Source organism: Canis lupus, chromosome 26 (genome assembly GCF_048164855.1).
Source record: "Canis lupus baileyi chromosome 26, mCanLup2.hap1, whole genome shotgun sequence".
Classification (NCBI taxonomy): Eukaryota; Metazoa; Chordata; class Mammalia; order Carnivora; family Canidae; genus Canis; species Canis lupus.
Window position 1 is genome coordinate 18,997,412 of NC_132863.1, and position 27,817 is coordinate 19,025,228.

Consider the following 27,817-nt stretch of genomic DNA (forward strand, 5'->3'; position numbering starts at 1 on the left):
CCACCTATGGAAGGTCGAGCAGTTAAGTGGCCATATGAGCCTTGATGTTGGCTTGGGGCCATTTGGCAGACAGTTCCAATACCCTCAGTACTCAGAACCTAGTTTAGGAAGCAAAGTGTGAGCCAAGCCTAGAAAGGGACCCTTTAAAGTACAGGTGAGGACAGAGGCCCCAGACCTCCAGCCTGAGGACTATGAGAAGCCAGTGTCCCAGGTGGCCTGGGAGTGTGTGGGACAGTGATGGGTCCTCAGAGGCCTAGCTCCCTGTCCCGTTTGTCAAGGCCTGAGTCTGGGGAAACTCAGGTACTGGCTGAGATGGAGGCTCCCACTAGGGTGGAAAGCAACACAAACCTACATTTCCCTCCAAAGGCAAAGAACACTTACTCGCTTTCAGGCCTAGAGACGGAGCTTGGAGAAACAGAAGTTTACACCTAACACTTCTCTGGAAGAACCCTCTTCAGTTACTTTATGTCAGTCCTTTTAAAACTGGTTTTTCCTTTTTTTTTTTTTTTTAAAGAGAAAATTCTTTTAGGACAACTCCTAGGAGTTGGAAGTAACAGGAAGAAACTATGGGACCTGAGGCACAGATGGTATTATTCACTTTGGCCTTCACCTGTGCTTTGAAGATTTGAAGTCTTCCCAGTGGGCTACTTTTCAGAAATTATGATGGTCAGATAATGAAGCTTATTTTTAAATAATTAGAAAAATGGCCAAAAATGAAAATAATGCTTGAAATGTTTATGTTAAGGATTAAATCTGAGTTCACTTATGGATGAATAATGCTTTGGAGACTTAGTAGATGTTGTTCTAGTGGTTTTGTGAATGATGGGGTTTCAATGTGTTGATTTATTATCTTTCCATTTTTAGTAAAAGTTGATGCTCTGATTGCTGCAGGATATTGGCATTTCCTAAGGTATTAAATAATTGTGATTTTAACCACTGTACCTTCTGTGATTACCTCCTGCTGTTGGTAAACTTCAGCTGGAGAAGAAAACTCACCAAAGAGAATCAAGAGTACCCTGGGGCTGGTGCCTTACACTTGCAAAGAAGGCAGGAAACAAGCGAAGTTCTTGAAGGACTGTGACAAATGAGAGGCCTTTTAGACCTGAAGTGTTGAATTTCAGTCCAAAGGGAGTGACTGCCACTGGGGCTCCCACCATCTCGGAGATCTTATAACCTGAGATTGGGGGGAGAGCAGAGGGGCAATCAAGTGATTCCTTGAGAACTTGTTAAGCTGCAATTTAGTTAAGAAAATCCTCTATTTCAAAATCTAGAATAGAAAAAAAGCTTCCAGGATGCAAGGACTATCTTGTTCTGTTGCAATAGTGCCTCTACCATTTACTCAGTGCCAAGCACATTTAAGATATTTGTGGGAAAAAATGAAAAGGCAGTAGGGAGCACCTGGCGTGGGACTGGGAGTACAGCTGAGGGCAGGACCAGGGGAGGTGCACGGGACACTGGCCTTGGCTTGCTCTAATTCACCCCAATGGCCCTGCCAATGCAGGGCACAGTGATAAATGTCGCTGCGGACGCCGTGGAACACGTTCACTTAGCTCCTGTTTAATTCAAGATTTTGAACATTTATACTTTTTTTTATACAAGTGCATGCAAAGTTACAAATATAGAAAATATAAAGTACATGCATATTTTGAAGACCATGTTGGATCTATCATACAAAACTATTCAATGAACACGTAAGCCTGAGGACCACGCAAAGGGTTTTCTACATATTAAGTATTTAGTACCTTACAAAACCAGGTGTGCATTAGATGTATCAGATGTTAACCCCTCTAACTGAAATTTCTAAGTTTGTCATACACAATATATGTATATATATAATAACTCTTTTTTTTTTTTTTTTACATTAAATGCCCAGTGCAAGCCAGGAACATTGCAGAATGCTAAATTTATCTGCTAGGTGATGATATTGAACGATCTAGACAATAATTTCACCTTACTTAAATAACAATGAACAGAATTCCTTTTTTTCCACTCTGAGTGGATATTTCTGTCATCTCTGACCTAAGATATTTTTGTGGATGGCCTTCCATCCTTTGATTCAAAAACTGATTATAGAAACTAGGACTTAACATAATTCTGATTTTTGACAATTATGAGACAGCAAAGATGAAGTGAGATCATTTTTGTCTACGAATCATTTTCTCTGTTATGCAATCCTCTAGGATAATGGTTATTTTAACACCTGCACCTTACTCTAGGCCAGAATCATTCTGGTTTGCAGGTAAATGAGTAAAGATTTGCTCTCAGTGCCTAGAAGGCAGTTCAAATTTTTTTTACTGCCTTAATTATCTATAGTTTATGTTGTGAAAGAAAGGAATGCCACCTGTAGGTGCTTTAAATGTCCAAAATGGGAGCTTGCCTCCAAGGGCACCACTCCCAAGTGTGGGAATATTTTATCATTTTCATTCTGTTGGTTACGTTCATTCCCTATGAAAATATCCTCTGCCGGGGTCCAGTGTTGCATAAATATTTACACTTGATGCTATGGCTGCTGGGAGCCCACACTGCAAAATGCAAAACATCATCCCAGTTCTGTGCAGACGCAGGGCACATGCTCTCCGGCGGGCTGAGCCTGAATCCAAGAGCGAAGGATTTCTGGTTTTGTTTTTTGAATGAGTAGCACATGGCCTTCTTTCAAATTTGGCAGAAATGCTCTTTGAACAGGGAAATGCAATCAGGTGTTTTTTTTGTTGTTGTTTTTGTTTTTTTTAACGGAAGAGAGGCATTCCCCCAAGTTGCTATGAAATTACTGCTATAATGGGGCATTAGCGTCCTGAGCTCTAGCTGGGGAAGGAGCCAGAGGTTTTTAGATAAAGGTATTTGAAGACTGTTTTGAGAATTGTTTAAGCCCCAATCTGGTGCACTAGACGAAAAAAAAAAAAAAATTCAGCCTAGACCAACCAATGATTATTTGCTATTATTCTCAGCCCAACACTACTACTGGCCCCTGTAGGATTTAATCACAGAGGGGCTTGAATAAATAGCATCCTGGGTCTGCTCTATGTTTCCCAGCACCATCAATGCCAAGGTATTAGCCTATGGGTGCTAAAGAGAGAAGCGGGAATGAGACACCACCACTAAAGGGCTGTAGGTAGACACCCCCTCCCCCAACCTGTAAAAGATTAAGATGGTGCAGGGAATGGGAAGGCCCTCCTCATCCCACTATCAAGAGAATGAGCAGCGAGATGAGGAGGATCACAGGCGGCGGGGAGAAGAGGATGGCGCTTGCCCCTCTTTGGTAGTAAGCCTCGGACTCCTTCTGGTACTGGGTGACACACATCTGCTCCACCACACGCTCCATGATCTTCATGTCGGTCTCTGTGAAGTTCTCCCCCTTGGTGGTGGTGGTCACTGTGTGCTGCTTGACAGTGATGTTGACGCAGTCACGCACAAAGTTGTTCTGGTTGCTGTACTGATCCACTGGCCGGTAGTATACTTGGTCGGGGTAGCGGTACATGTTCTCACGATAGTAACGGTCCTCATAGTCATTGCCAAAATGAATGAGTGGCCTGCTCATGGCACTCCCCAGCATGTAGCCACCAAGGCCCCCTACTACCGCCCCGGCTGCTGCGGCTCCTGCCACGTGCTTCATGTTGGTTTTGGGCTTATTGGGCTTGCCCCACTGACTGTGGCTGCCACCACCTTGACCCCAACCACCACCACCATGTGGCTGTCCCCAGCCACCACCGTGGGGCTGACCCCAGCCGCCACCATGAGGCTGACCCCAGCCACCACCATGGGGCTGACCCCAGCCACCACCGCCCTGGGGTGGGTAGCGGTTGCCTCCAGGGCTACCCTGGCCTGGGTATCGGCTCCCACCCCCTGTGTTCCATCCTCCAGGCTTCGGCCGCTTCTTGCAGAGGCCCACGTCACTCCATGTGGCCACAAAGAGAAGCAGGATCCAGCCGCCTATGTGGCTTTTCACCATGATGACTTATCTGCAAAACAAGAAGGGTGTCAGCATCCTACGTGTGCTGCATAATGAATGAATGCACAGCGAGAACATCTGCACATCGGTCATCAAGGCTTCCCACTCTCGTTTCTCCTTTGCGGCACTTACGACAAAATTTCAAATAAAGTGTTAACACAACTCTCTCTCCTTCTTAAGGACAAATTTGACCTTAAGATAATTTCTGGCTCTATTTCCTGGAAACCTGATAAAGATGGAATGTCAGCACGTTGCTTATGGTAAAAATAACCTGATTGATAAACTGCATCTGGGCTGGGTCTGCCATAGTTTCGAGTATCTTTAGGGCAGTGATTATTGTAACCAGCTATGTCCTTGTGGGGACCCTGGAAGCTATGGCCACTGGACTGTCATAAGGGACACTGGCTCTTGTGGGGTCTGGGGCCTCTACACCAAGGGGAATCCTTTATTCACCAATATGGGGTCATTCACTTGAGCAGCCACTCCTGGGGGCTGGGAGTGGAGATGAGTCCCTAGCTGCTGTGTGAACTGTTCTGAGGACCCTGGTTGTAGCCTCTTCTGGAATCTTCTGAGACCTTGGTGTGGCCCCTATGGAAGTCTTGGTAGTTAGGAAGCCCCCTGATTGAGCTTTGCAGTAATTAACTTTGAAAATCAGAGGCTCTTGTCTTCTTTCATCTGTGGGAATGAGTGCCAGTGGGGAGGGAGTCTTGTCTGCTGCTTCCTCCTCAGGGGCTGGGGCCGTGCCTGGCAGAGCAGCACACAATAGTTATTTGTTAAGGGAAGGGATTAATGCCCTCTAAACATATAAATGCCAATGAGAATTTCCTCAGAGTAATTCTCAATACGATATTTTTTGAAAACAGGAAACGTGCAGGATTTTGCATGCCTGCTTATAAATTCATTTTCCATAAAAAGAGCTGCGCAGAGCAGGGTAAAAATGGCTGTATTCACAAGTCCCTGGATGAGTTTCAGTTCAGCATTTAATGGCTTAGGAGGGACTTATTTTCTCCTAATTTTTGGTACTAAAGAAACATGTCTTACTGAAAAGGGCCGGCACAGTTTAGGAATTGTCAAACAAGTTGTCCTGGATAATAATTTAGGACCCTTTGCAGAATGTACACTCATCAAATGAAAATCTCCTTTCAGATTAACCACCTCATTTACCCTGGGTGCTCAGTTCTAAGGGCAGAGATCAAAGACACACAGACCTTCAGGGGAAGGAGAATAATGAAATAAGTAAATGATTCACATCCCATTTACGCTTCTAACTGTCCTTATTGAAAAATCTTGGCCATAGGTAAATAAAAATATATTTGAAAGTTATGAGCCAGGTTCAACTGCTGCAATCATGCCAATCAATCGAGATTTTTGGAGGCTCTTCTGGGGAGGGTCAGAGGAGCAGGGTCCTGAGACATGCCAGCTGGCCTTCTTGCATCTCTAGGCCCTGCCTCTAGGCTTTTACAGGCCTCTCCCTGGTGTACTCTCCACTTGCTCATGGGCTCCAGCTCTCAGGCTCTGTGCTATCCATGCTTCTGCTTACACTGCAGGGAACTGAACTGGGGGTGTGCCACCCCAGTCAATAGCTTCTGATCTGATGGGGTTTTAGGTCAACTACTCGTTTCACCCCAATGAGCCAAACCAAGTCGACACCCTAGAGTTCTTTTTTTTTTTTAAAGATTTTATTTATTTATTTATTTAAAGTAAACTCCATGCACAATGTGGGGCTCGAATTTACAACCCCAAGATCAAGAGTTGCGTGCTCCACAGACTGAGCCAGCCAGGTGTCACCCCCACACTCACCTTGGAGTTATTCTTGAGTTTCCTTTCTCACAGCACACAATGAATCTACCAGCAAATGTTATCAGCTCTACCTTGAAAATAAATCCTAAATCCTGAAACTACTCATATTTCCCAACACACCTCACTATCCTGGGTAAAGCCTCTGTTGCTTCTCATGAGGGTCTTTCAACAGTCTCCAACCAGCCTCCCTGCTTTTCCTCCTGACCTCCATTGTTGTTCTCTACTCAGCAGCCCAGAGGCTCAGACAACCTTTTAATATGTAGGTCACACCATGCCTCTTCCCTTCCCCACAAGTGGCACTCCATTGTGTTCAGGGTGAGACCCCAAGTCCTGACCATGTTGGCTGGGTCCCACATGACCTGTCTCCAGCTGCCTGCCTCTCTCTGGTCTCCCCCTGCTCCTCACATTTGATAAGCACTTTCCCATCTCAGGGCCTTTGCACTTGCTGCTCCTGGGGCCTGAAAGGATCTCCCTCCAGTTACTCTTATGGCTCAAGTCTGCTCTAATGTCACCTCCACGGGGCTGCTCATATCACTCTACCTAACTCAGCACCCCACATCTTTTCCCCTTATCCTGCTTCATTTTTCTCCAGAGTAGGGCTGCCTACCTGACATCTATGATTTATTATCTGCTTGCTGTTCACCTTCTCCATGGGGGTGCGGGCTCCCCCAGAGTGGGAGTTTTGCTTTGCCCACAGCAGTGCCTCTAGTACTTAAGTGGGGGTGCATGGCTCACAGCCCTACACAATAAATGCTAAACGAATGGACGAGTGTGGAAACATCTGTAATAAAGCACACTAACCAAACTAAAAATTAAATTGTTACAAAAGTGAGCCATATTTATGAATTTTCAAAACACTCTTTTCTGTCCTGACCAGCTGCCTAACATCTATGGTCCAGTTATATAAAATGTTGATTTCATGTGCCATCCACCACGGGACACTGGCTGGCTGTTGAGGAGACCTGAAACAGCTGGGGCAGGAGGAAGACCATGGTGCACGGGGAGTAACACCGAGACTAACTTTGAACATGCCTTATCTGAGGCTGTAAGAGTCACAGCTCCATAAGCTCATGTAGACCTGTGAGCTGATGGTGACACCACATAGTAAAGGAGGCTCAGAGAAGGACCTGGTCCTGGGGAAGCCAGGTGCAGGAGGTGGGAGAGGCCACTGGGCATTCAGAGTGGAGACAGGCATGAGAGAGAATCCTGGCAGGCCTAGGGGCTGCAGGGGGCTTCATGGGAGCGGAGCTTCCATGTGTGGTGGAGAGGCAGGTGGGCTCCGGCAGTGAAGGGCTTCACCGGCAAGGCGAATGGACATCCTGGCTTCCCTGGGACAATTCACACCTGTTGTTCCTGGTGCTAACGTTAACAGTGCCCCTTTTATGAATACTTCAGAGTGTCTCAGTAGGTTAATAGAGGCAACCTAATTATAAGGCACATTAAGTAGTCAGAACTTGATCCTGAAGGTTCCAGGGAGCCAGTGAAGAGTTCTGGGTTCCCTTTGAGAAAGAATATTGTGGAGGCTGGACTGGGGCTTGTCTCTGTGTGTGTGTGTGTGTGTGTGTGTGTGTGTATGTGTGTATACAGGGAAACTAATTTCAAGGCTACTGCAGTGATTAAGGTAGAGAAGCTGGCCTTGCCAGGTAAGGAGAGTCATGGATGGTCTGATTAGAAGGAAGCTTCTGGAGGGCTCGGTGTTTGATGTGAAGGGTGAGAAACTGGAACCAGAGTCAAAGTAGCACCCAGATTTCTGAATGAGGCAATTGCATGGACAGAACACAGAAAGGTGGAGCAGGTCTGGAGGGAGCCAAATGAAGGGCTTGGCTCTCCCTCCTCACTCTTACCAAGCTATGTATGTGGGACAAGAAAGACCAGGAGGCAGGAGGCCACGGACACATGTTGCTGTTCGGCACTTTACTAAAGCCAAATGTTGGATAAAGTTGCTTAAGCACAGTTTATATGAGGACAAGATCCTTTTAGAATCAGTTGGGAACAACAGCAACATTTACTTATGAAAAGTCTTAAAAATAACAACTACATTTTGAAGTAGAGTGTCATTTCTAAACCTAAGAGGGACTCAACGCTTACACAAGACCTTGGAGAGAATCTCTTTCCCTTTGTGACAAAATGAGGAAGATCTTCCATTATTGAATGCAGACTCGGACTCTCTCCCCTCACGCTGCCAATCAGGCTACCAAGAGTCAGAGACATCATGCGACACACCTAGGATCGCAGTGCTGGTGAGGGAAACTGACGGCGATGGAGACGGGCTTTCTGAGTGCCTGGCGGGGCCACCATTCCCAGAAGACACTCTGAACGGTCAGGCTGTGGCCTGCACCTCTGGTCCACTGCAAGACACGGAGGGCAGAGCCGCCCGGCTGCACCCCACTCAGTGCGACGGCGACCCCAGCCACCAAGGGCTCCAGCGGCCTAACGATGGCTCTGGGGGCAGCGGGGCGTGTGGCATCTGACGCCCAGCGAGAGCGGGGCTTCTACAGCCCTCTCCCCTTGCTGAAGGACCCCGCATTTATGAGAGACGCCACCTCGCATCAGAGAGCAGCACTGTCCTCGGAGGGCGAGGGCGAGGAAGCGCCGGCGGCCCAAGAGAAGCGAATGAAGACGCAGCCTGCGCGCCCGAAGGGCTCTGGAAGGAAGGCGATCTCGCGGAGAGAAGGCAAATACTCTGAGGAGGAAAACTCAGACGTGGAGACCTTCGAGAAGATTCCAGCGGCTCAAGGAAAGCTTCCTGGCACTGGCGGAGGGCAGCCAGGGCACTGCCGGGCGGGGGCGAACTGTGCCAAAGCCCGGGGTGCGGGAGGCTGCCTACGTGGAGCGCCGGAGGGGCAGGAGGGGCAGGAGGGGCAGGAGGGCAGCCACAGCCCTGGCACCCCGAAAGCACCGGCTCACCTCAAGGGATATCAGAACAGTCCAGGCTGGAGAAGGGGAGCGCTTCCTGCGGGGTTACAGCCTCAGCGAACACTACGAGGAGGGGGACGGCGCCCAAGAGGAGGAAGAGGAAGAGGTAGAAGCGGGGCCCCCACGCTCTCCAGACCGCCCTGGACGACCCCTCAGCGAGGCTGTTTCCGAAGGAGCCGGAGGACCGCGCACAGCACAAGAACCACTTCCGCTTGGAGGAGCCGGAAGGGGCGGGGCTTCGGTCGAGCCCCACCCTCCAAGTATGGCGTCCTCGCTGCCCCCAGAGAATGAGCGCGGCAAGCGGCGGGGAGGCGGAGGAGAGGCGGGGGCGAAGGAGGAGGGAGAAGACCATGGAGCAGGGGGAGCTCAAGCAGCTGAAGGACCAGAAGGGAGGGAGATTCTGGCCAAGCTGGAGAGGCTGCGGCGGGTCACAGGCACGAGACGCTGGGCTCTGAGGAGCAGGACCTTGAGGACGACTTGGAGCCCACGGGGCATGACCAGCTCATGCACACAGGTTTTGGAGACCAGCTGTGGCCCCACGGAGGAGGAGGAGACACAATCTGAGGACGACAAAGGGCTTGAAGATGACCGAATCCGGGACACAGGGCTGGGCCTGAGCAGGGTGGAGCTTGGAGCCAGTAGCAGCTACACCCCAGGACCCCGACTGCGACCCAGCCAGCTGCGGGGTGGGGGGGTGGGGAAGCACCGGCTGGAGGAAGCACGAGTGGCCCCGGCGAGTGGCCCTTTGCTGGGGCCGAGGGGCAGGGAAAGCCCGGATTCGCCTCTAGAGACAAGATCTTGGAGGAGTACCTGGAGGAGTCTGAGTTCTTACTGGCTGGACGACGAGGACACCACTGATGACCTGCCCTGTCGCTTTAAGAACCACACCGCGGTTCCCTATGATTTCTTCTGACAAGTCAATGAACCGAACCAGAGGTGCTCCCTGAGGAAAACCTGCAGGTGCAGGTCTGAGCCTGAGGAGCACAAGATCAGAGGCTGTACAGCCGGAAGGCCCAGAACTCATGGTAAAAGAGGCATATCTTCAAGTCACTTTGCCCAGAGGAGACGGTGACACTCACAGAAGCCACAGTGAGACAAAGCGGCCCACAGGCCCAGCTGCTGGCACCTGATGCGGCCTGCAGGAAGCAGCCCCAGCCTGGGAGTCCCCCAGCACAGGAAGAGTTGGGCCTGGTGTCACCCAACCAGAAGTCAGTCTCTCAGGGGTGGAGGAGGGGCAAAAGGCATATCTTGGAGGCAAGGTGACACCTGGTGGCCTTGAGTTTAGTCTCCAGAGACTTTAGGCCTTGGGTCTCAACCCCAAGTGGCTGCACTTCTGCCAGCTGGGCAGGCAATGGAGGAGGCACCAGGGTCCCAAGAGTGCCTGCCCTCTGAGCAGGGGCCCTGGGGTTCCTTCCCTCCAGTCAAGCCCCAGGATGCATCTCCCTCATGCACTGTTATAGACCCTGTGTCTACTTGTGGGCAAAGAAGTCTTCCTGTCGCACAGATGTGGAAGCCAACAACTACCTAATAAGCTTCCCCCAGCATCTTACCTTGACACACCTTGGACCCCATCCCTCAAATGCTGGGCTCAGGAACACCTGGGTGGCTCAGTGATTGAGCAAATGTCTTTGGCTCAGGTCATGATCCTGAGGCCCTGGGATCAAGTCCCACATCAGGCTACCCGCAGGGAGTCTGCTTCTCTCTCTGCCTCTTTCTCTGTGTCTCATGGCTAAATAAATGAAATCTTTAAAAAAAAAATGCTGAGCCCAGCCACAGCCAAGTTAAATGGCTTTATTAGCCCACAGTGGCCACAGTTCCCCCTTCCGCCCCCAGATCTCAGAAGGGTAGGGGCTTTGGGACCAGTGAGGGGCATGGGTGGTCCAGTGCAAACTACAGTACTTGAATCAGGCCCTGAGTGGGTGTCCCTGGGAGCCCTCCCTCTCTGCCTGTGAGGAAGGCCCAGCTGGCGGAAGGCAGGCATACAGGCTCTGCCCTTGTCTGAATGTCCCCTGTTCAGAGGTTTCCTGGGCTCATCTCAGCTGTGTTTGTCAAGGGGGTAAGATGAGGAATACCCATCACCTCTAGATTTCAAGCTCCCACATCCAGCATGACAAAAATAAAAAACAAATAGTGAAAAACAGAACAAAAAAGATACAAAGTATTTGACAAAGGTCAATACCTAATACTTGGAAAAAAAAAAAGAAAATGAAAAATACTCTTAGCAGACTAGGAATAGGAGAAAACTCCCCTAATTTGATAAAGGTTATATAACAAAATCAGCAAACATACTTGGTGGATGTTTCTAAGATGTTTCTTAGAGGTTTCTAAGATCAGAAATAAGGCAAGGATGTCCATCGTCACAGGACTGGAGGTCCTGTCCAATGCCATAGGCAGAGACAAAGAAGTAACCAGGGCAAGAACTTCAAGAAAAGAGCTAGCCATCATTATTTGCAATTAAAGTGATCATAAACAGAAAATCCAACAGGCTCATCAGCGATGACATGAGACCCAGTACTAGAGATTCAGCAAGGCTATGGGATACAAGACTGGCCTACATAAACAGCGTTTCTCTACACCAGCAATAATCAACTAGAAGAAAAATTTAAGAAATAAGATAATGACAATAGCAAACCAAACTGTAAAGTATCCAGGAACTGACTTAACTGAGAAAAAATAAGACTGGGGCAAAAGTTTTTAAATTCCAATAAAGAACATTGAAGATGATCTGTAAAAATGGAAAGGTATTCCATGGCTTTGACTGGGATGACTTAGAGAGATGTCTGTCAATTACCCCCAAATAAACCTATTATTTCAATAAAATGCCAATGCAAAGTCCACCTGGGTTTTTTTGAGGAGGAGTTCAATAACCTACAAGGTGAAAGAAATGTCCATGAATAGCAAACTCAACTTTAAAAAGGAACAGAAAAGAAGGAATCTATTGTATCAGACATTAAATCTGACTACAAAGCCAGAGCAATAAAGACTACATAGTGAAAGCCTAGGAACTAGGAACAGACCAACAGGCCAATGAGAGCAGAAGGGTACATTCAGAGATAAGCCTTTGTATATATACTTTAGCAAGGACTTGATATACAATAAAGCAGGCATCACAAATCGATGGAGAAAGGAACGCTGTTTAGCAGATGCTTCTGGAAACTGAAGAAAAATAAAACTAGATCCCTAACACCACATGCAAGACCACCAAAAGCAGACTCTGGATAGAATACAGACCTGAGAAAGGTAAAAGCACGTTGTAAGAAGAAACTACAGGTGAATGTCTGTGTGACCTGGGGGAGGTCTGGAGGGAGGACTTTTTAAACAGAAAGCACAAATCAAATGGCAAATAAGAATTTTATGACGTGAAAGTTAAGGATTCTTGTTTAATGCTTTGAAGAACACTATGGACAAAGTTAAGAGGAGTGCATAATGGTAAAAAAATATTTGTAGTATTTATGACCAACAGAGGATTCATTTCTAGAACCTACAAGGAATTCTTGCAAAGCAGTAAGAGCAGTAATTCCAATAGACAAAAGGGCCAAAAGATACAAAAACTGGTAATTTGCAGAAGAGGAAAGCCAAAAGGCTTGAAAAGATATTCAAAATCATTAAGAATCAGATAAAATGGGGATCCCTGGGTGGCGCAGCGGTTTGGCGCCTGCCTTTGGCCCAGGGCGTGATCCTGGAGACCCGGGATCGAATCCCACATCAGGCTCCCAGTGCATGGAGCCTGCTTCTCTCTCTGCCCCCCCCCCCCCTGTGACTATCATAAATAAATAAAAATTAAAAAAAAAAAAAAGAATCAGATAAAATGGGACCCTGGCCAAATGATATATCACTTATAATTATCAGTTTAGCCAGAAAGAAAAAAATAGCCAAACCAAACCTAATGCACAGGAGAGTTGGATGATGCCAAGAAGGCAAGGGTGTGGGGATAAAGGAACCCATGTAAACATCCAAGGAGTGTGGGTGGTGTAACTGAACAGAAAGAATGAAGATAAATGATTATTCAACTCAAAAAGAAAGAAAACAGAAAGAGAGAATTTCCGGATAAAGCATCGTAGTTATAAAGAACAGACATGAAAGCAGAACTTAATAAATAAAACCCAGAAAAATGAGGAATTTCTAAATGAAATCGAGTGACCTGAAAATGCAATACACATACAAACACACCCCACTACATAGCTCCACATGGGGAATGGGAGAGGCCAAATAACCTTAGAAAGAGAAGGCTTTAAAAGAGCAACAACCTTCCAAATGCAAATGTATTTTATGAATTAAAATATCGATGTGGGGTGGGCTGCTTTTCTGTTAAAACATAAATAATAAATATTGACCAGAATTAATTAAGTCAACAAATATCTATGGAACAACTAGTATGTCCCAATTTTTAAATACATAGAAAATTTGAGTTGACCAACAACCATAAAAGAAATGGAGGAAAAAATTGTCCTAAATTACATATTACAATGTAATACTTATAGTACCATAACTTAGTGATTCATTCAACAAATATTTAAGTGTCCTCTAAGGTTCTAGCATTGTGGTAGTGGCTGGGGACATGACAGTGACTAAAAGATATTTAGCTTGGGTGGGTGATGCCATCTCCTGAAACCGGGAAGACAGGTAAAGAGCTCTGCTTGGAGAGAAAACTGGGAGCTGTGGTATAGACACAGTAACTTGGCTACATCTATGAGATGTTCAAATAGAAGTATCAATTTAAGCAATTGTTTGAAGAATCTGGAACTCTGCAGAGATAAGTGTTAGGGCATCTTGAGCTGAGAAGCACTGTCTACAGCCAAGGGGCAAAGGGACGAGATTGAAACCTCAGCAGTTCAAGTGCAGGGTTCGCGCCCCTAGTTCACCCAGCCTCTGCCACTATGGATGCCAAAACCCAAAAGAAAATACTGCCAAACTGATTTTAACAATTTATCAAAAGAAGAATACACTGTGACCAGTAAGGGTTATTTTAGGAATGTGAGGATGGCTCAAAATTAGGAAATCTATTAATAGGTGAAGAAGACAAAGCCATAGGATTCTCTGCAGATACTGAAAAGTTTTCAATTAACATCAACCTTCATTCTTGATTTCTTAAGCTTAAGCTGTTAAAGTTTCTATAGAACTAGAAGACAGTCCCTTTCCATCAAGAATTGCCACCCACCACAAATACTCAGCCTATACCTCACCTTAAAGGAAAAACGAAAGACATCTCATTAGTGTAGTGAACAAGACAAAAATGCAAGTAGGCACTGTTATTTTACATTGTTATGGAAGTGCTAGCCAGGTACAGTCTTGTATTTGGAAAATCAGCCCAAAATGTCTTAAAATAAAGAAGTGAGCTCATTTGGGTGGCAGTTTTTGAAATCAATATGCAAAAAACCAGCGAGTACCCAAATTAATTGTAATTAGTGAGAAGATTTAGCACAGATGAAACATTCCATCTATAATGTTCTATATTGCCATTCCATCCATAATGACAGTAACACATTTTTACAGTATGTAAGATTTAACTTTAGGTTAAATAAGACTTGTATGAGGAAAGCTAAAAAAATTTACTGGAGATGTAAAGGAAGACTAGGGGGAAAAACAAATCCCAGAAAACCCAAGCCATACAATGTTTTTGGTTGGGAAAACCAATATTGAAAGATGCCAATTTATCTTCAAATAATCCATCAAGTCAACACAATTTCAGTCAGAATTCAAAGGGGATTTTAAAGAACATGATAATGTGATACTCAAAATTAAGAAGTCAGAAAAAAAAAAAAATCACTGAACAGGAAGAAATCCTAGGGCATGCCTGGCCTGCCAGGTATTAGGATATATTGTAAAGCTCCATGTGGCATTGTAAAGATCATGTGGCACTGGTGCATGAACAAATGACAGAGAAATGTAACCTGAAAGAAGATCCATAGAGTACCCCAATTCATCCTATTCTCATTTATGGATGGAGATAAGAGAGTCAGAGCTGGTAGGAACTAGCCTAATGGTCATGTGCCATGGGCCAAACTTCTAGTACTTAGAACATGTTAAAACTTGAAACCTAATTGGTTAAATTGGGAAGTGGCACCAAATGGCTTCTCCCACTCTCCATAGTCCCCAGGAAAATCCTTTCTCTTTCTAGGGCTAAGTAGAACCTTCATTTATTTATTTAAATCTTTTTGGGACACTGCTCCTTAAAGAATCTGATGCAAGCGATACAAAATTTTGCAAAAACATTTTGAGATGTAGGGCTGCATTGGTACCCTGAGATCCAGGCCTGGATTGAATAAGGCAAAGGAACCCCAGCCTGGTCTGTCATCAGAATTATCTGAAGAGCCTTTATTTTATTTTTATTTTATTTTATTTTATTTTATTTTATTTTATTTTATTTTATTTTTAAGATTTTATTTATTCATCAGAGATACACACACACACACACACACACACACACACACACACAGAGAGAGAGAGAGAGAGAGAGAGGCAGAGACCCAGGCAGAGGGAGAAGCAGGGTCCATGCAGGGTACCTGACATGGGACTCGATCCCAGGACTTCAGGATCATGCCCTGGACCAAAGGCAGGCGCCAAACTGCTGAGCCACCCAGGGATCCCTGAAGAGCCTTTAAAAAACAACGTTGCTGGAGCCTATTGCAGGCCGACAGCCTGCGAGTATCTAGTGATGGGACTTGGGGATCGATTAAAAGCTTCCCAGGGGATTGCAGTCCTAAATCCTAAACAGGCTTCAGAACTAGGTCCTCAGGAACACAACACTTAACCACATTTATAATGCTTTTCAAGAAACAGCACAGTGATCACATGATAGGTTAGCAGTAATAAGTAGAATGCAGCCCAAATAAGGGATTAACAAATTGAAGAAAAAAATAATGCTCTAAGTAAGTACTGCCAAGCACGGTATTCATTCAAGGATTATTTTACAATGCAGCACCATCACTGGGTTAGATGCCTGGACAACGTGAATGTTTAATACAAGTAGTTCACAGCTGATACAGTTGGCTTAGGAGAAGAAATAAGATCCCAAAGGCAGAATAGAATAGGTAAGATAAAACTACAGCTTGGAAAACCTTTCACCTCATAAATCCTTTTGTCAGCTGGTTGATAGTCACCTTTGGTGTTAATTTGGTGCAGAAATGTTTGTTATGTGATTGTTGTTTTACTGTATTTTTTTTAAATGGCTGCTTCCTTCCATAATTCAGCATAATTGTAGAGAAAGCTGTGACCCTTTCTCTACAAAATCAAGCTGATTTTCCAAGGATGATGCAATGGCTAGGAGTTACATATATAGACCTGAGTGGCCTCCCGAGCAGGGGCCTGTGATCACAGCCTTTCCAGACCCTTATTTTCTATGACAGTTGGAGACTTTCAGCCATCAGAAGACCAAAGAGATTCCACAGGGTACATACATCTGTCGTGGCTCAGCTGAGCTGGATTTCTGTCTCTGAGAAGACAGACTGCTTCGGCGTGGCTGAAATTATTCAGTTTTCAAATATATTCAGGAATCCTTAAAAACAACAACAAAGAAAAAACTAGAATTGGTAAATAAATCTTAGAACTGATTCCTTAAAAGAAAAACCTAATATATAAATTACTAAACCATTAATAAGTCTATTCCAAAAAAAAAAGAGACAATATTTGAAAAAAAAAAAAACGAGGTCATGTGAAAAAAAACCAACCAGCAAACAGGACACAGAGGAAACTGGTTCCGTATCGTTTTAAAAATTGAGATATGTGACCTATTTTAAAAATTGCATTATTTGGTAAAAGTAGTATACCAAAAAAAGGGAGATTAAAATCACCTCTAACTTCTGTTAAAATGTCCATTTTTTAATGCTTTTTCTTTCAGATTTTTCACATATGCATTCACGCTTGAGTAAATAGTTTAGAAACCTGAACTTTGATTTGTCAGTTTTTCCCATATACCAGAGACTCCAAAATCATGACTTTTGATGGTTACATAATGCTCCTTCCAGTTATTATGCCACGATTTTCTGAGCTACTGCCCTGTTATACATTTTGGTTGTTTCCCAACTGGTTCTAATTTTAGATCATTCTGCACCAATATGTGCTGGCATATGGCTTTTATTTTCTTTGTTTGCTTGTTTCTTCCATTGCAGGTAAATCCCCAGGAGTAGGGTTTTCTGGGTCACCACTTTTAACTTAATACATTGCCAGATTGTTTTACAAAAAAAATGTGTAATAATTCATGACATCCCCAGTTGGGGTGTAAATAGGAAAAGAATAAAGGTAGACATACCAAGGGTCAGTTTCATGTAAAATTAATATTGGCAACGAACTTGGAAGCAGATTTCACTTCCTCTATTTTATAAATGTACAAGAGCAGGATTAGGAAATTAAGGTGACCTGTCCAAAGTCACAAAATCAGTAGCAGAGCCATCTTTCTAGCCCCAACACCTAGCCACATCCTCAAATAACTGAATATGTAAGTTTCATTGCAGACTTCTCATAGGGGTTGCTGTTACTATTACTGTGACTGTTTTTGTTCATTTAGTAGATGCGAAGTAACTCAGGCTTCCTTTCATCTACATTTTGTTCTGTGAATGGTCCATCATTTCACCACTTATCTATTAAAATCTTGACATTTTCCTTTCACAAGTATGAAAAAAATGTGTCAGATACAACTAAGATAAAAATCACATCCTAGCTCTCTGCTCTCTTTCCCTTTCCAGCTAATTCTTTTTCATTTTAAGAGCTCCTCGGTGGTTGTGTATGTTAAATTGTTCATTCCACCGGTGATTTTTCTCTTTCTTTTTAACATCTGAGAGGGATGTTCATTTTTCCAGAGGTCTGATCTTTTTTATTCATTTTCTTTTAAAAAATATTTTATTTATTTATCCGAGAGAGAGAGAGAGAGAGAGAGAGAGAGAGAGAAGCGGAGACATAGGCAGAGGGAGAGGCAGGCTCCCTGCAGGGGGCCCCACGCGGGGTTCCATCCCAGGACCCGGATCACGACCTGAGCCAAAGGCAGATGCTCAACCACTGAACCATCCAAGTGTCCCTCAATTTTCTGTTCCTATTTTTTTCTGCTAATTTGATTCGTAAAAATCTAATCCTATTCCACCTGGAGTTTTACCAAGAAAAAGAGAAGCATCTCAAAATGCTCAGCACGTGGGGAACTGCTTATTAAACCGTGATGCTCCACGTGAAAGAAAAATACGCAGCCATGAAGATAATAATGTTGGGGCAGGCGACGAGTCCCCCGCGGCCGGCACTCCGGGCCCGAGCGGCCCCACCCGGCAGAGGCCCGAGGCGCCGCCCACGGCCGCCCGCCCGCTCCAGGGCCGCCCCGCAGACGGCTAGACCCGCGGGGCCGCCTGTCGGGAGGACCTCGCCCGCGGAGGAGGCCCCGGGCGCCCGGGACTCCCCTCTCGCCGAGGCCTCGGTGTCCTCCGCGCACCCTCGGGGCAGCCCGGACCTCGGCCCGCCGGCGGGAGGGCGGCCCCCCGGCGCCTCCCCCTGGAGCCGTTCGCGGCCCTCCCGGGCTTCCCAGGGGGGCGATCGCCCCCACGTCCGCGCACCTCTGGCTCCTCCGGCCGCGGACCCGCGTGGGGGAGGCCCAGACAGCGCGACACACGCCATCCCTCCCCGGGAGGGCCGCGCCCCTCGCCCCCGATCCCAACCAGAAAAGCAAAACCACGCCGCGTCACCCGAAACCAACGCGCACCCTGGGGCGGGCCGGCTGCGCCACGCGCCCTCGGGGAAGCCCCCTCCCCTCCCCGCGGCCAAGGTCCGCCCCGGCCCCAAGGCCCCCGCTTCGCGCCCTCGGGCTCCGCGGTGCTCCCGCCCCCCGCCCCGCGCCGGGCGCAGGAAAGGCCCCCAGGCTGTTTACCTGCCTTCTTGGGAGAGGAGAAGCTCGCTGGGCTGGAGCTGTCAGCGACTGGCGCGGAGGCTGGCGACAAGCGCCGCCCAGGAGGAGGGCCGGGGGCGGGGAAGGGAGGCGGCGGCGCTCGCCGGCCGAGGTCGGCGCGGGGACCCGAGACCACGCGGCCTGGCGCGCGCTCCCGGGCTCGGGCGGTTCCGGGAAAAGGTGCGGACCTGCGGAGCGCGCCCCGGCGTCCCAGTCGCTTAAACCTAGCGCCGGCCGAGACCGCCTCTGCGAGTCATCACTCCCTGACGTTGCTCATGGACTGTAGAATCATCTTTAAAAAAGAAATTCGGCCCGGAGCCCCAACTCCCTCGTTACATAATGGAGAAAATGAGACGTTAGGGAATGAGAAGGCAATTTCTGGAACTTTGGTAACCAGAAATTTCTAAGGAGGAAAAGACTTGCTATGTCGGATTGAGCCCATAATTAATGAATTTTCACGTAAATTCTTAGCATTTGAGGCCTAGGAGGGACATTGGCCATCACCTGTTCTTTCACTGATTCAGTTTCTATTTCTTATTTTATGCAAGAGAGATGATTTAGATTTTGATACAGATTGGGGAAATGTTCTACATTTAACAAGTCCACTCCTGTTACTTGAGGTACCTTGTATAAAACAGAATGCTGTATTCTTACTCATTATTCTTGCTAAGAATTAGGTAGAGTTTTGTCTTATGTGAAGGATAGCCAAAGATGAAGTGTTAGAAGGATGAGAATAGGGTTTGGGGAACTATCTAAATTATTACCTTCAATTGGGGCACTTTTATTTATTTATTAAAATTTTTTAAAAAAGATTTTATTTATTCATGAGCGACACAGAAAGAGAGAGGCAAAGACATAGATAGAGATAGAAGCAGGAGAAGCTCCTGTGGGGAGCGCTTTGGGGAACTGGATCCCAGCACCCTGGGGATCGACCTGGGCCAAAGGCCTAGGCGTAACCACTGAACCAGTCAGGTGCCCCAGAAAAGAGGTTTATAAATACCAAGAGACCCATTGGAAACGGGATCTGGATGACATACCTGTATTCCAGGCTGGATCACTCAAGTGGGAGGGGACCAGTGGGCAGGAAGGGGAGAAGAGGGATGTGAAACAGTACAGGGTGATGTTTATGTGAATGTGGGTGGGCCCTTGAAAGGTCAGCTGGGAAGGGGAAATGATAGGTCTGGAAAACGCTATCCCATGGGGTGATTCAGTAACAGACAACTGGATTTTGGCCAGTTAGGAAGGAACGTTAGGCAACAGTACTGTGGCTGTTTTCTATCCATTCAATCTTACATAATGATTAGGTTGACAGTACTTTGAGAGCCTTAATTTCTTTCCTTGGAGATGGCTTATTGCCAGGTGTACTGGGTGGGGGGAGGGGGTAGTGAGGCATCTCTGAGTCTTAAGCTGGGCTGGAGCCAAGAGTAGTTGACCAGATCAGATGGGGGAAAGGGCTGGCTTCCTCCTGAGGAGGGACTCTATAAAGCTTGGTTAGAAGATCCTAAAACTTAGCTTTTTTTTTTTTTTTTTTTTCTTTCTTTCTCAAAAAGATCCCGTGTCTATTGGCCAAATGTTCTCTCTGGAGGAAGAGGGCTCAAAGGCAGAGGATTTCTTGGGGGGATTAGGGAGCCAAAAGTGATTGCTTTATGTGTAATCTGGCTATTATTGCTATGTAGCAACTACCCATAAAACTTAGTGGTTTATAACCACCACCATTTTCTTGCCCATAGATGTGTAGGCCAGGGACATAGACAGGCACAGTGGGGACTTGACTTCTCTCATGATGTCTGGGGCCTCAGATGGGAAGACTCTAAGTCTGAGGGAGGTTGGAATCCCTGGAAGGCTCTTTCACTTGCATGACTGGCACTTGAGTAAGGAAGACTTGAAGATCAGGTGTGCTTATTGGAATGCCTACAGGTGGCTTCTCCATGTGGCCTGGCTTCCTCCCAGCATGCTGGACTCAAGTTAGAAGGACTTCTTACATGGCTTCTTAGGACATGAGAGTTCTAGCAACAACATGGAAGCTGCCTAGCTGCTTCCCACCTAATCTTGGAAATCACATAACATCACTTCCACTGTATGCTATTGACCAAAGTAGTCATATGTCCATCCAGATTCAAGAGTAGGGGATACCCCACTTCTCAATGAGAGGAGTATCAAAGAATTTGTGGCCATTTTTTTTAAACTGCCATCATGGGGTTGGTGGTCTGGCCTATAGATTCTTGGAGGCCTTCACTGACCTCCTGAACGGCACCAGGGGTAGGCAGCCCACAGGAAGAATATTTGCAAATGGCCCTACATCATTCCTTATTCCAATCTCATTCACAACTGCCTCCCCCATCATGACAACTACCATACCCCATTGTGAACAAGGGTGGGGAATGGTGGAGAGTGGAGTTTAAGGTTCGTCCTCTTGTGGCCTCCTAGGCACCTGCTATTCTGAAGTTCACAGCACTGTCAAGTTACTCTTTGAGAATCTCCCTTTGCACCCATCTCCTGTGTCCTGGCTAGAAGGTATTTGTCAATGTCACATAGATCCTTCTTAGCAAATATAGAGAAGTTAAGGAAGTCAAAGTTTATTTATATGCAAAAGAAGTATTTCATTCAACAAATAATTTATAGAGCACTTAGTGTGAATTATATAGTTACAGTCTCTGGCCTCAGACATCAAAGGGAATATAGGAAGCCACATAGAAAGTGATCAAATCACATAGGGCCTAAGAGCCTATGGCAAGGTGTTTAGATTTTAATTAAATGTGATAGGAAGCCCTTGGAGAGAAATGACATGGCTTGATTTAAGTTCTGAGAAGATCACTCTGGATGTTGCATGGGGCTTGAGGGGGCAAAAGTGGAAACACAGCCTGGTAGGTGGTCTAATGTGGTAGCAGAGGAGGTACTTCTATCTGAAATGGTTAAAAAAAAAAATGGAGGAAGAGCAAGTGTTAGAGGGGACAGATTTTAGAGAAGTTCCTTCCATTTTGGACGTGTTGAATCTGAGATGCCTCTGTTGCTCCCAGATGGGTAAACTTGAGGATTCTGGGGCTTGGATAGGATGATGCTGATGATGTGCATTTAAAAGTTATCAGTATATAGGCTATTTTCAAAGTCAGGGGGTTGGATGATAACATCCAGGGAGAAAGCGTAGCCAGAGAAAAGAAGAGGGATCTGCTCTGAATGGTGAAGAATGCCTATGGCTTTCCATCAGCCATTCTCAGTGGCTAGCAAGAGTTACCTGGAGGACTGGATAAAATACGGATCCCTGAGCCCCACCCTAGAGATTCTGGTCAGTAGGTCTGTGACAGGGTGGGGCCAAAGATCTGCATATCTCATGGGTTCCCAGATGCTGCTGCTGAGCCACACTTTGAACTGGAAAAAGAGCAGCAGGCAAGATAGAATGGGAAGTGATGGCCAATAAGGTAGGCAGCTGCAGAATCTGAGGCATTGCATGAGAAGTCACCAAAGGCAGAGGAAGAAGACAGGCTGCCTCTGGGGTCTTTTCTTCTCTTAGGAGCTAGGAGCATTTTCTCTAAAGATGATTGATCCTGAATTTGAAGAAGCAACATCATGCTTCTGCCATGGTACAGGGTGGCTCATGTTTCTCCACTCTTTCAACACTTTTTTTTAAATATGTTATTTATGTATTTATAAGAGACACACAGAGAGAGGCAGAGGACATAGGCAGAGGGAGAAGCAGGCCGCCTGCAGGGAACCTGACGAGGGACTTGATCCTAGGACCCCAGGATCAATGACCTGAGCTAAAGGCAGATGTTCAACCACTGAACCACCAGGTGCTCCTCTTTCAACACATTTAATGTTTCCTTGAAGGCTAGAGTCTAGAGGTTAAGGCTTTGTGAAAGGCCTTGCCTGCAATCTGATGGCACATGCATCCTCCAGGGCTGTGGTCTTACAGGGACACTGCCCCATCTTTAACTGCCCTGCTGTAACTCTGCTCAGGCAGTTCACTCAGCTCCAAATTCCTCCACCACCCTCTGCTGTGGTGTTCTAGCTCAGATAGGTCCTCCCCTGTGACACCTTCCTACATCTTCCCCACCAAACTCAACTGCCTGCCTCCTGATCCAGCAGTGACTAGCTTGTACCATCCAGCCCCGTTTTGATCTGTCCTTGTATTCATCTGTTGGTTTTTAGCAAGATTGTAAATTTCTTGGGAGGAGAAGCCCAGGACCTCGCAGAAGGAAAATCAGTTAAACATTATCCTGAGTGTTATCCTCTCCCATTTGCTCTGATCGCTCTGGTTCCCATTTCCCTTTGGCTCCAACAAAATTTTAGCTTCTTCTTCTCTAGCCATCCCAGCTCCCCAAATGAATGTTTAGTGTCACCTAGAATCTGTGCCACACTTGGGTCCTTCACTTGCTTTTTTCTGCATCACTGATTTGACAGAACTAACTGCCTGATTTTGTCAGCCTTTCTTTGTCTTCCACCCCAGGCCTGGCTTTTGACTGGTTCTATTGTTCTGGAAACTGGAGCCTTCCTGTGTTTCTACTGGCAGTTCCTTCCCCATTGGTAATCTTTCTCGTCACTGGTTAAAATGATTCTAATATTAATTCCAGTGTGGGGTGTGTGTGTGTGTGTGTGTGTGTGTGTGTGTGTGTGGCAGGGGAGGCAGGTTTCCTTCCACCCCCAAGCAATTGTCCAACACCACTGGAGTATCCTATAGTTCAACTTCATTTTGGCACAGTCTTCCTGGAGATCACATTGGACCCCACAGGTTAATGGCTCAGTTCTGCAGGAACGACCCCCTCCCCTTTCAGATGCCAGGTGCAAGTCTAGTTGTTCCCTCAGGTTCCGACTGACCACTATAGACCACAGGTCCCAATAACCCTTCCTTGGGTTCTGTTAATTTGCTAGAGTGGTTCATGGAACTTACAGGAGTAACATTTTACTTATGAAATTGCAGTTTATTATAAAAGGATATAACTCAGAAACTGCTGAGTGGATGAGATGCATAGGCGGAACCTGGATGGCTCAGTGGGTCAAGCATCTGCCTTTGGCTCAGGTCGAGACCCTGGGGTCCTGGGATGGAGTCCCCTCAACGGGTTCCCTGCTCAGAGGGGAATCTGCTTCTCCCTCTCCCTCTACCTCATCACAGGCTTATGCATGCCTCTATCTCTCTCTCTCTCTCAAATAAATAAACAAAATCTTTAAAAAATGAACAGATGCATAGATTAATTAAAACTGTGATAATGCTTTGTGCAGATTCTACGTAAAAAGAAGGTAACTACACACACAGAGTGAGGTCTGGGGTGGCAGCTGACTCTCCACCAGTGCAACTTTATGATTTACAAGAAATATATATATGGTCTTCATTTACGTAATTAAAAATTAATAATTAATCTCCACATTAAAGTTGTGGAGATTCCATGCTTCTTATGCCCCACTCTCTCCAAATCTCCATAAATTCACCAACTCACCAATTCATTCAACTCTAACCCAGTCCTCCTGGGTTTTTATGGAGGCTTCATTATGTAAGAATGACTGATTAAATCATTGGCTGTTGGTAATTGATTCAACCTCCCAGTCTTCTTCTCTTCCCAGAAATCAGGTTGGTTTCATGGTTGCTTCCCCTCCCATCCTCAAGTACTTTCCAAAAGTCACCTCATTAACATAAACCAAATTGTAGTCAGCTGGCTGGTTCTGAATAATGAGACACCCACTTCACTTTTATGACTCTAAAGTGATCTCAGGAACTGAGGACAAGGAACTGAGGACATCAAATATTATAACAAAAGATGTTCCCATTGCTCTTATCTCTCAGAAAATTTTAAGGGTTTGGGGGAGCTGTGAGCCTAGAACTGTGAATGAAGACCAAATATATATTTCTTGTAAATTACAAAGTTGCACTGGTGGAGAGTCAGCTGCCACCCCCAGACTCCACTCCGTGTGTGTAGCTACCTTGTTTTTTACCTAGAATCTGCACAGAGCATTATCATAGCAAATTGATAACAACTAGAGGAGGGGGAGCTACCTGGGGAGAGGCTTTTCCTCTCAGGATCAAAACTAGAGGATACTAATACTTGAGGCAAGTAAAAAAGCTTTATACTATGCCTCAACACCTGGTAGGACTAATATCGCCCACAGTCCTCTTTGCTTCAGAATGTCTCTGATATTACTCACTTCTCCTTTCAGATTAATTTTATAATTTTGTTGAATTCCAAGAAACTTGTGCTTAGGGTTTTTTTTTATTGGAATGACATTGCATTTATGAATAAATGTATGAAGGATTGACATCTTAATGTGCTATATACTGAATGTTTGGGTCCCTGCAGAATTAATATATGGAAACCCTAATCCCCAGTGTGCTAGTATTAGGAGGTGATCAGGTCATGAGAATGGAGCCCTTGTGAATGGATTTAGTGCTCTTAAAAGAAATGAGGGAGAGGATCACTCTCTCAGCCAAGTGAGGACACAGTCAGCAGGCAGTCATCTACAAATCAGGAAGAGAGTCCTCACCAGGAACTAGATTGGCTGGCACTCTGATCTGGGACTGCCTGGCCTCCAGAACTGTGAGAAATAAATTCTCTGTTGTTTAAGCCACTCAGTTTATGGCATACAGCAGCTCAAGCTGACTAGGATATTATGTAAAATACTTACTCCCATATCCAGGAAAATAATATGAATGTGATTCTCAGGTGGCTTTTTGTACCTCCCTAAAGAGTCGTGGTAGTGCTCTTTAGGCATCATCCTATGTCCCTCTGGCCCACCTGAGTTCATCTAGACCAGGCTTCCAGAATGCAACTACTTTCCCACCATAAGGCCTGCCTCACTCTTCTCTGCCGAAGGTCTTCTCTGGCACAACCTCTGATTCAACCTCCCAGCCTTCTCCTCTTTTCAGAAATCAGGCTGGTTTCCTGGTTGCTTCCCCTCCTATCCTTGGGTACTTTCCAAAAGTCACCTCATTAACATAAACCAAATTGTGGTCATCTGGCTGCCTTCTCTGCCCGCCATAGGGCACCCTCCAGTGTGTGCAGTCAGGGCTTCGAGCAATCCTCACAAATGGCAGACACGATTTGGTAGATTAATGCTCCAGCTTCCCCAACCTGCAGGTGGATGAACTGAGGCATGTGTTCCCATCATCATCCAAATGGCCCCCCATGGGATGAAGCCCCACGGCCCACAGTGGTAATTACCTTCTTTTCCTGGCTTTTGTGCCTTGTCTGTCTCATGTTGCCCACTACTTTATTTTGCTTCCTGGAGTCACTTCCCCAAAAAACCCACCTGAGTCTCAGCGTTGAGTTTTGGTGGACCTCAAACTAAGATAAAAGCTTTGTAGTTTTCCCACATCCCTTATTAAGAGCTGCTATTTTGAATGCCTGTCTTGCTTCCACAGGGTATATACAATGGGAAGTTAGACTACCCAGAGTCTCTAACTGGATTCTGTTGTATTTCTGGAAAGGATGCAGTTAAAATTTGAGTAATAGTTTACTTATAGAAATAAAACACTGCAAAACCCCCCAAACATTGCACAACTAAAATGAGAAGCATGAGAAAACATTGAACTGCTTTTTTCTTCATATATATATATATATATATATATATATATATATATATATATATTTGTCTTTATGTCTGCCTCACAAGTGTCTTGACACTTGTAGAGAAAAGGAAGAATGGTTTTAACTTTGAATAATATGAAAGTGAGCACTATTAAGGGAGAAAGTCATTTGAGCATTTTCCAGGAAATACTCCAATAGTAATTAAAGGAGAAAGGTAACTGTAGCATGTAGTCGTAGAAAGAAATGATATTGTGTATGTCCATGATACAGTGTGTAAGTGGAAGGCCGTGATAAATAGGAGTGTCTGGCCCCCAGAACTGCGATCTGGATGCAGGACGGAAGGATCTATTTCTAAGACTACAAGAGCCTCTGAAAGGCTTTTCGATGCATTTGCATAGTCCTCAAAATGGGCTTTGGAGCTGCAAGATAATCTGTGCTAAATGTTTTTAAGGAAGGGAGTGGAGTGGTGCTTGGATCAATGGCATGGTTCAGGGCCTGCCCTAGGGTGAGGGTCTCTAGTAGGTCAGTGAGGTGGGTGTCAGTTGTTCCTGAAGAGGCCCTGTGGGTTTTGGGAGGGCTTCTGGTGCTGGTGGCTCAAATCACTCCAGTGGAAAGTGCCTGTAGATCCAAATGAGGCTGGTGGCCCTATTACAAGGGGAAGAGGGTTTAAATGTCTTTCTCCTTTCCTGAGGCTATTCTGGGAAATGGTACAAAGCACGGAGTCTGGCATTTTCTGTTTCAAATCTGCTTCTTTGGGTACTCTCTTTGCCTTGTTTTTAAAACATATTCTCATGCTGACATCACTCTTTTAGTCTGAGAGCAACATTGTCTTCTTAAGGTAAGGTGCTACTCTGGGAGCTAGACCTTTGAGCAATGCCTGCTTCTTTTGGGGCTCAATGGGTCCTCATTACTGTAGCTTTAATTTCTGTGTGGCTATCATGCTGGGGGATGGGCAAGTGTGGGAGGTAAGCACTGGGTAGAGGGGTCTCAGCTTATGTCTGAGCTGCATTCATCCCTGGAGCACAGTCAAGTCAGCGGTCTGATTCTCTGGTGGGCCATGCCTGTCAGGAGCCCCTTATGGAGACGTTTGTCTGAGAGGTGAGAAACTTGACTGGAAGACTTTGGCCCAGTGCAAAGAAAATTATCCTTTATTTTCGTCTGTCCTGGTTTAGCCCCGGTGGATAAAGTTCTGAGTTTCATGCCAAGGGTGGCATGGATGGTAAAAAAGGAAAGAGTTTTACCACATGAAACTTGGACATCTCTGGGATTCCAGTGAAACAGAGGAGGAGGAAGAGGGAGTGTTCTCCATTATGCTTGGGGCACTTTGTGGCTGTGGGCTAAGAAGGCCCTCTGGCATCACGAGACTTCCAGAACTTCAGCAGTGGTGACTGGCCATCCATAGAGGAGGGCCTGGCCTCTGCAATCCCCAAGCCTGAGAAAGGAACCTGATCATCACAAGTATGCATGAGTACACCTCTAGCATTCCTGAAATCCTTGGGCTGACAGAAGGTGACAGCAGGGAATGAGGTCTTACATTAGGCAAGGAACCAGGTGGTTTCCAAACATATGCTGAGCGCTCTACATTTTTACTTATATTCAAGACCTTCAGCTCTTTACTTGTCTAAGTGGGAGCACTGAGAATAAAGAAGCATTTACATGCATTGCAGGATATTTACCCCCAAGACACAAAAACACTAATGCAAAGGGATACATGCAGCCCTATGTGTATTGCGGCATTATTTACAAAAGTTAAACTTTGGAAGCAGGCCAAGTGCCCACTGAGAG

The 27,817-nt window shown here is 45.9% G+C and overlaps 2 protein-coding genes across 5 annotated transcripts; one reads left to right on the top strand and one right to left on the bottom strand.

Annotated features, from left to right (window-relative positions):
* Positions 1–1,537: 1,537 nt before the first annotated feature.
* Positions 1,538–18,664, bottom strand: PRNP (prion protein (Kanno blood group)). 4 transcript variants are annotated; one of them, XM_072800173.1, is made up of 3 exons: positions 18,504–18,655; positions 16,060–16,157; positions 1,538–3,956 (listed from the first exon to the last, which is right to left on the bottom strand). In XM_072800173.1, the coding sequence occupies exon 3, from the start codon at positions 3,944–3,946 to the stop codon at positions 3,173–3,175; it is 774 nt and encodes a 257-aa protein (XP_072656274.1). In that variant the 5' UTR covers positions 3,947–3,956; positions 16,060–16,157; positions 18,504–18,655; the 3' UTR covers positions 1,538–3,172. The 4 variants fall into 4 exon arrangements, with proteins under 4 accessions (XP_072656274.1, XP_072656275.1, XP_072656276.1 ...); XM_072800174.1 differs by having other exon boundaries at positions 18,508–18,558; XM_072800175.1 differs by lacking the exon at positions 16,060–16,157 and having other exon boundaries at positions 18,504–18,664.
* On the top strand, positions 8,183–12,412 carry LOC140618866 (protein KRI1 homolog). Its single transcript, XM_072801864.1, has 2 exons — positions 8,183–8,555; positions 8,674–12,412. The coding sequence occupies exons 1-2, from the start codon at positions 8,183–8,185 to the stop codon at positions 9,573–9,575; spliced, it is 1,275 nt and encodes a 424-aa protein (XP_072657965.1). The 3' UTR covers positions 9,576–12,412.
* Positions 18,665–27,817: the final 9,153 nt, after the last annotated feature.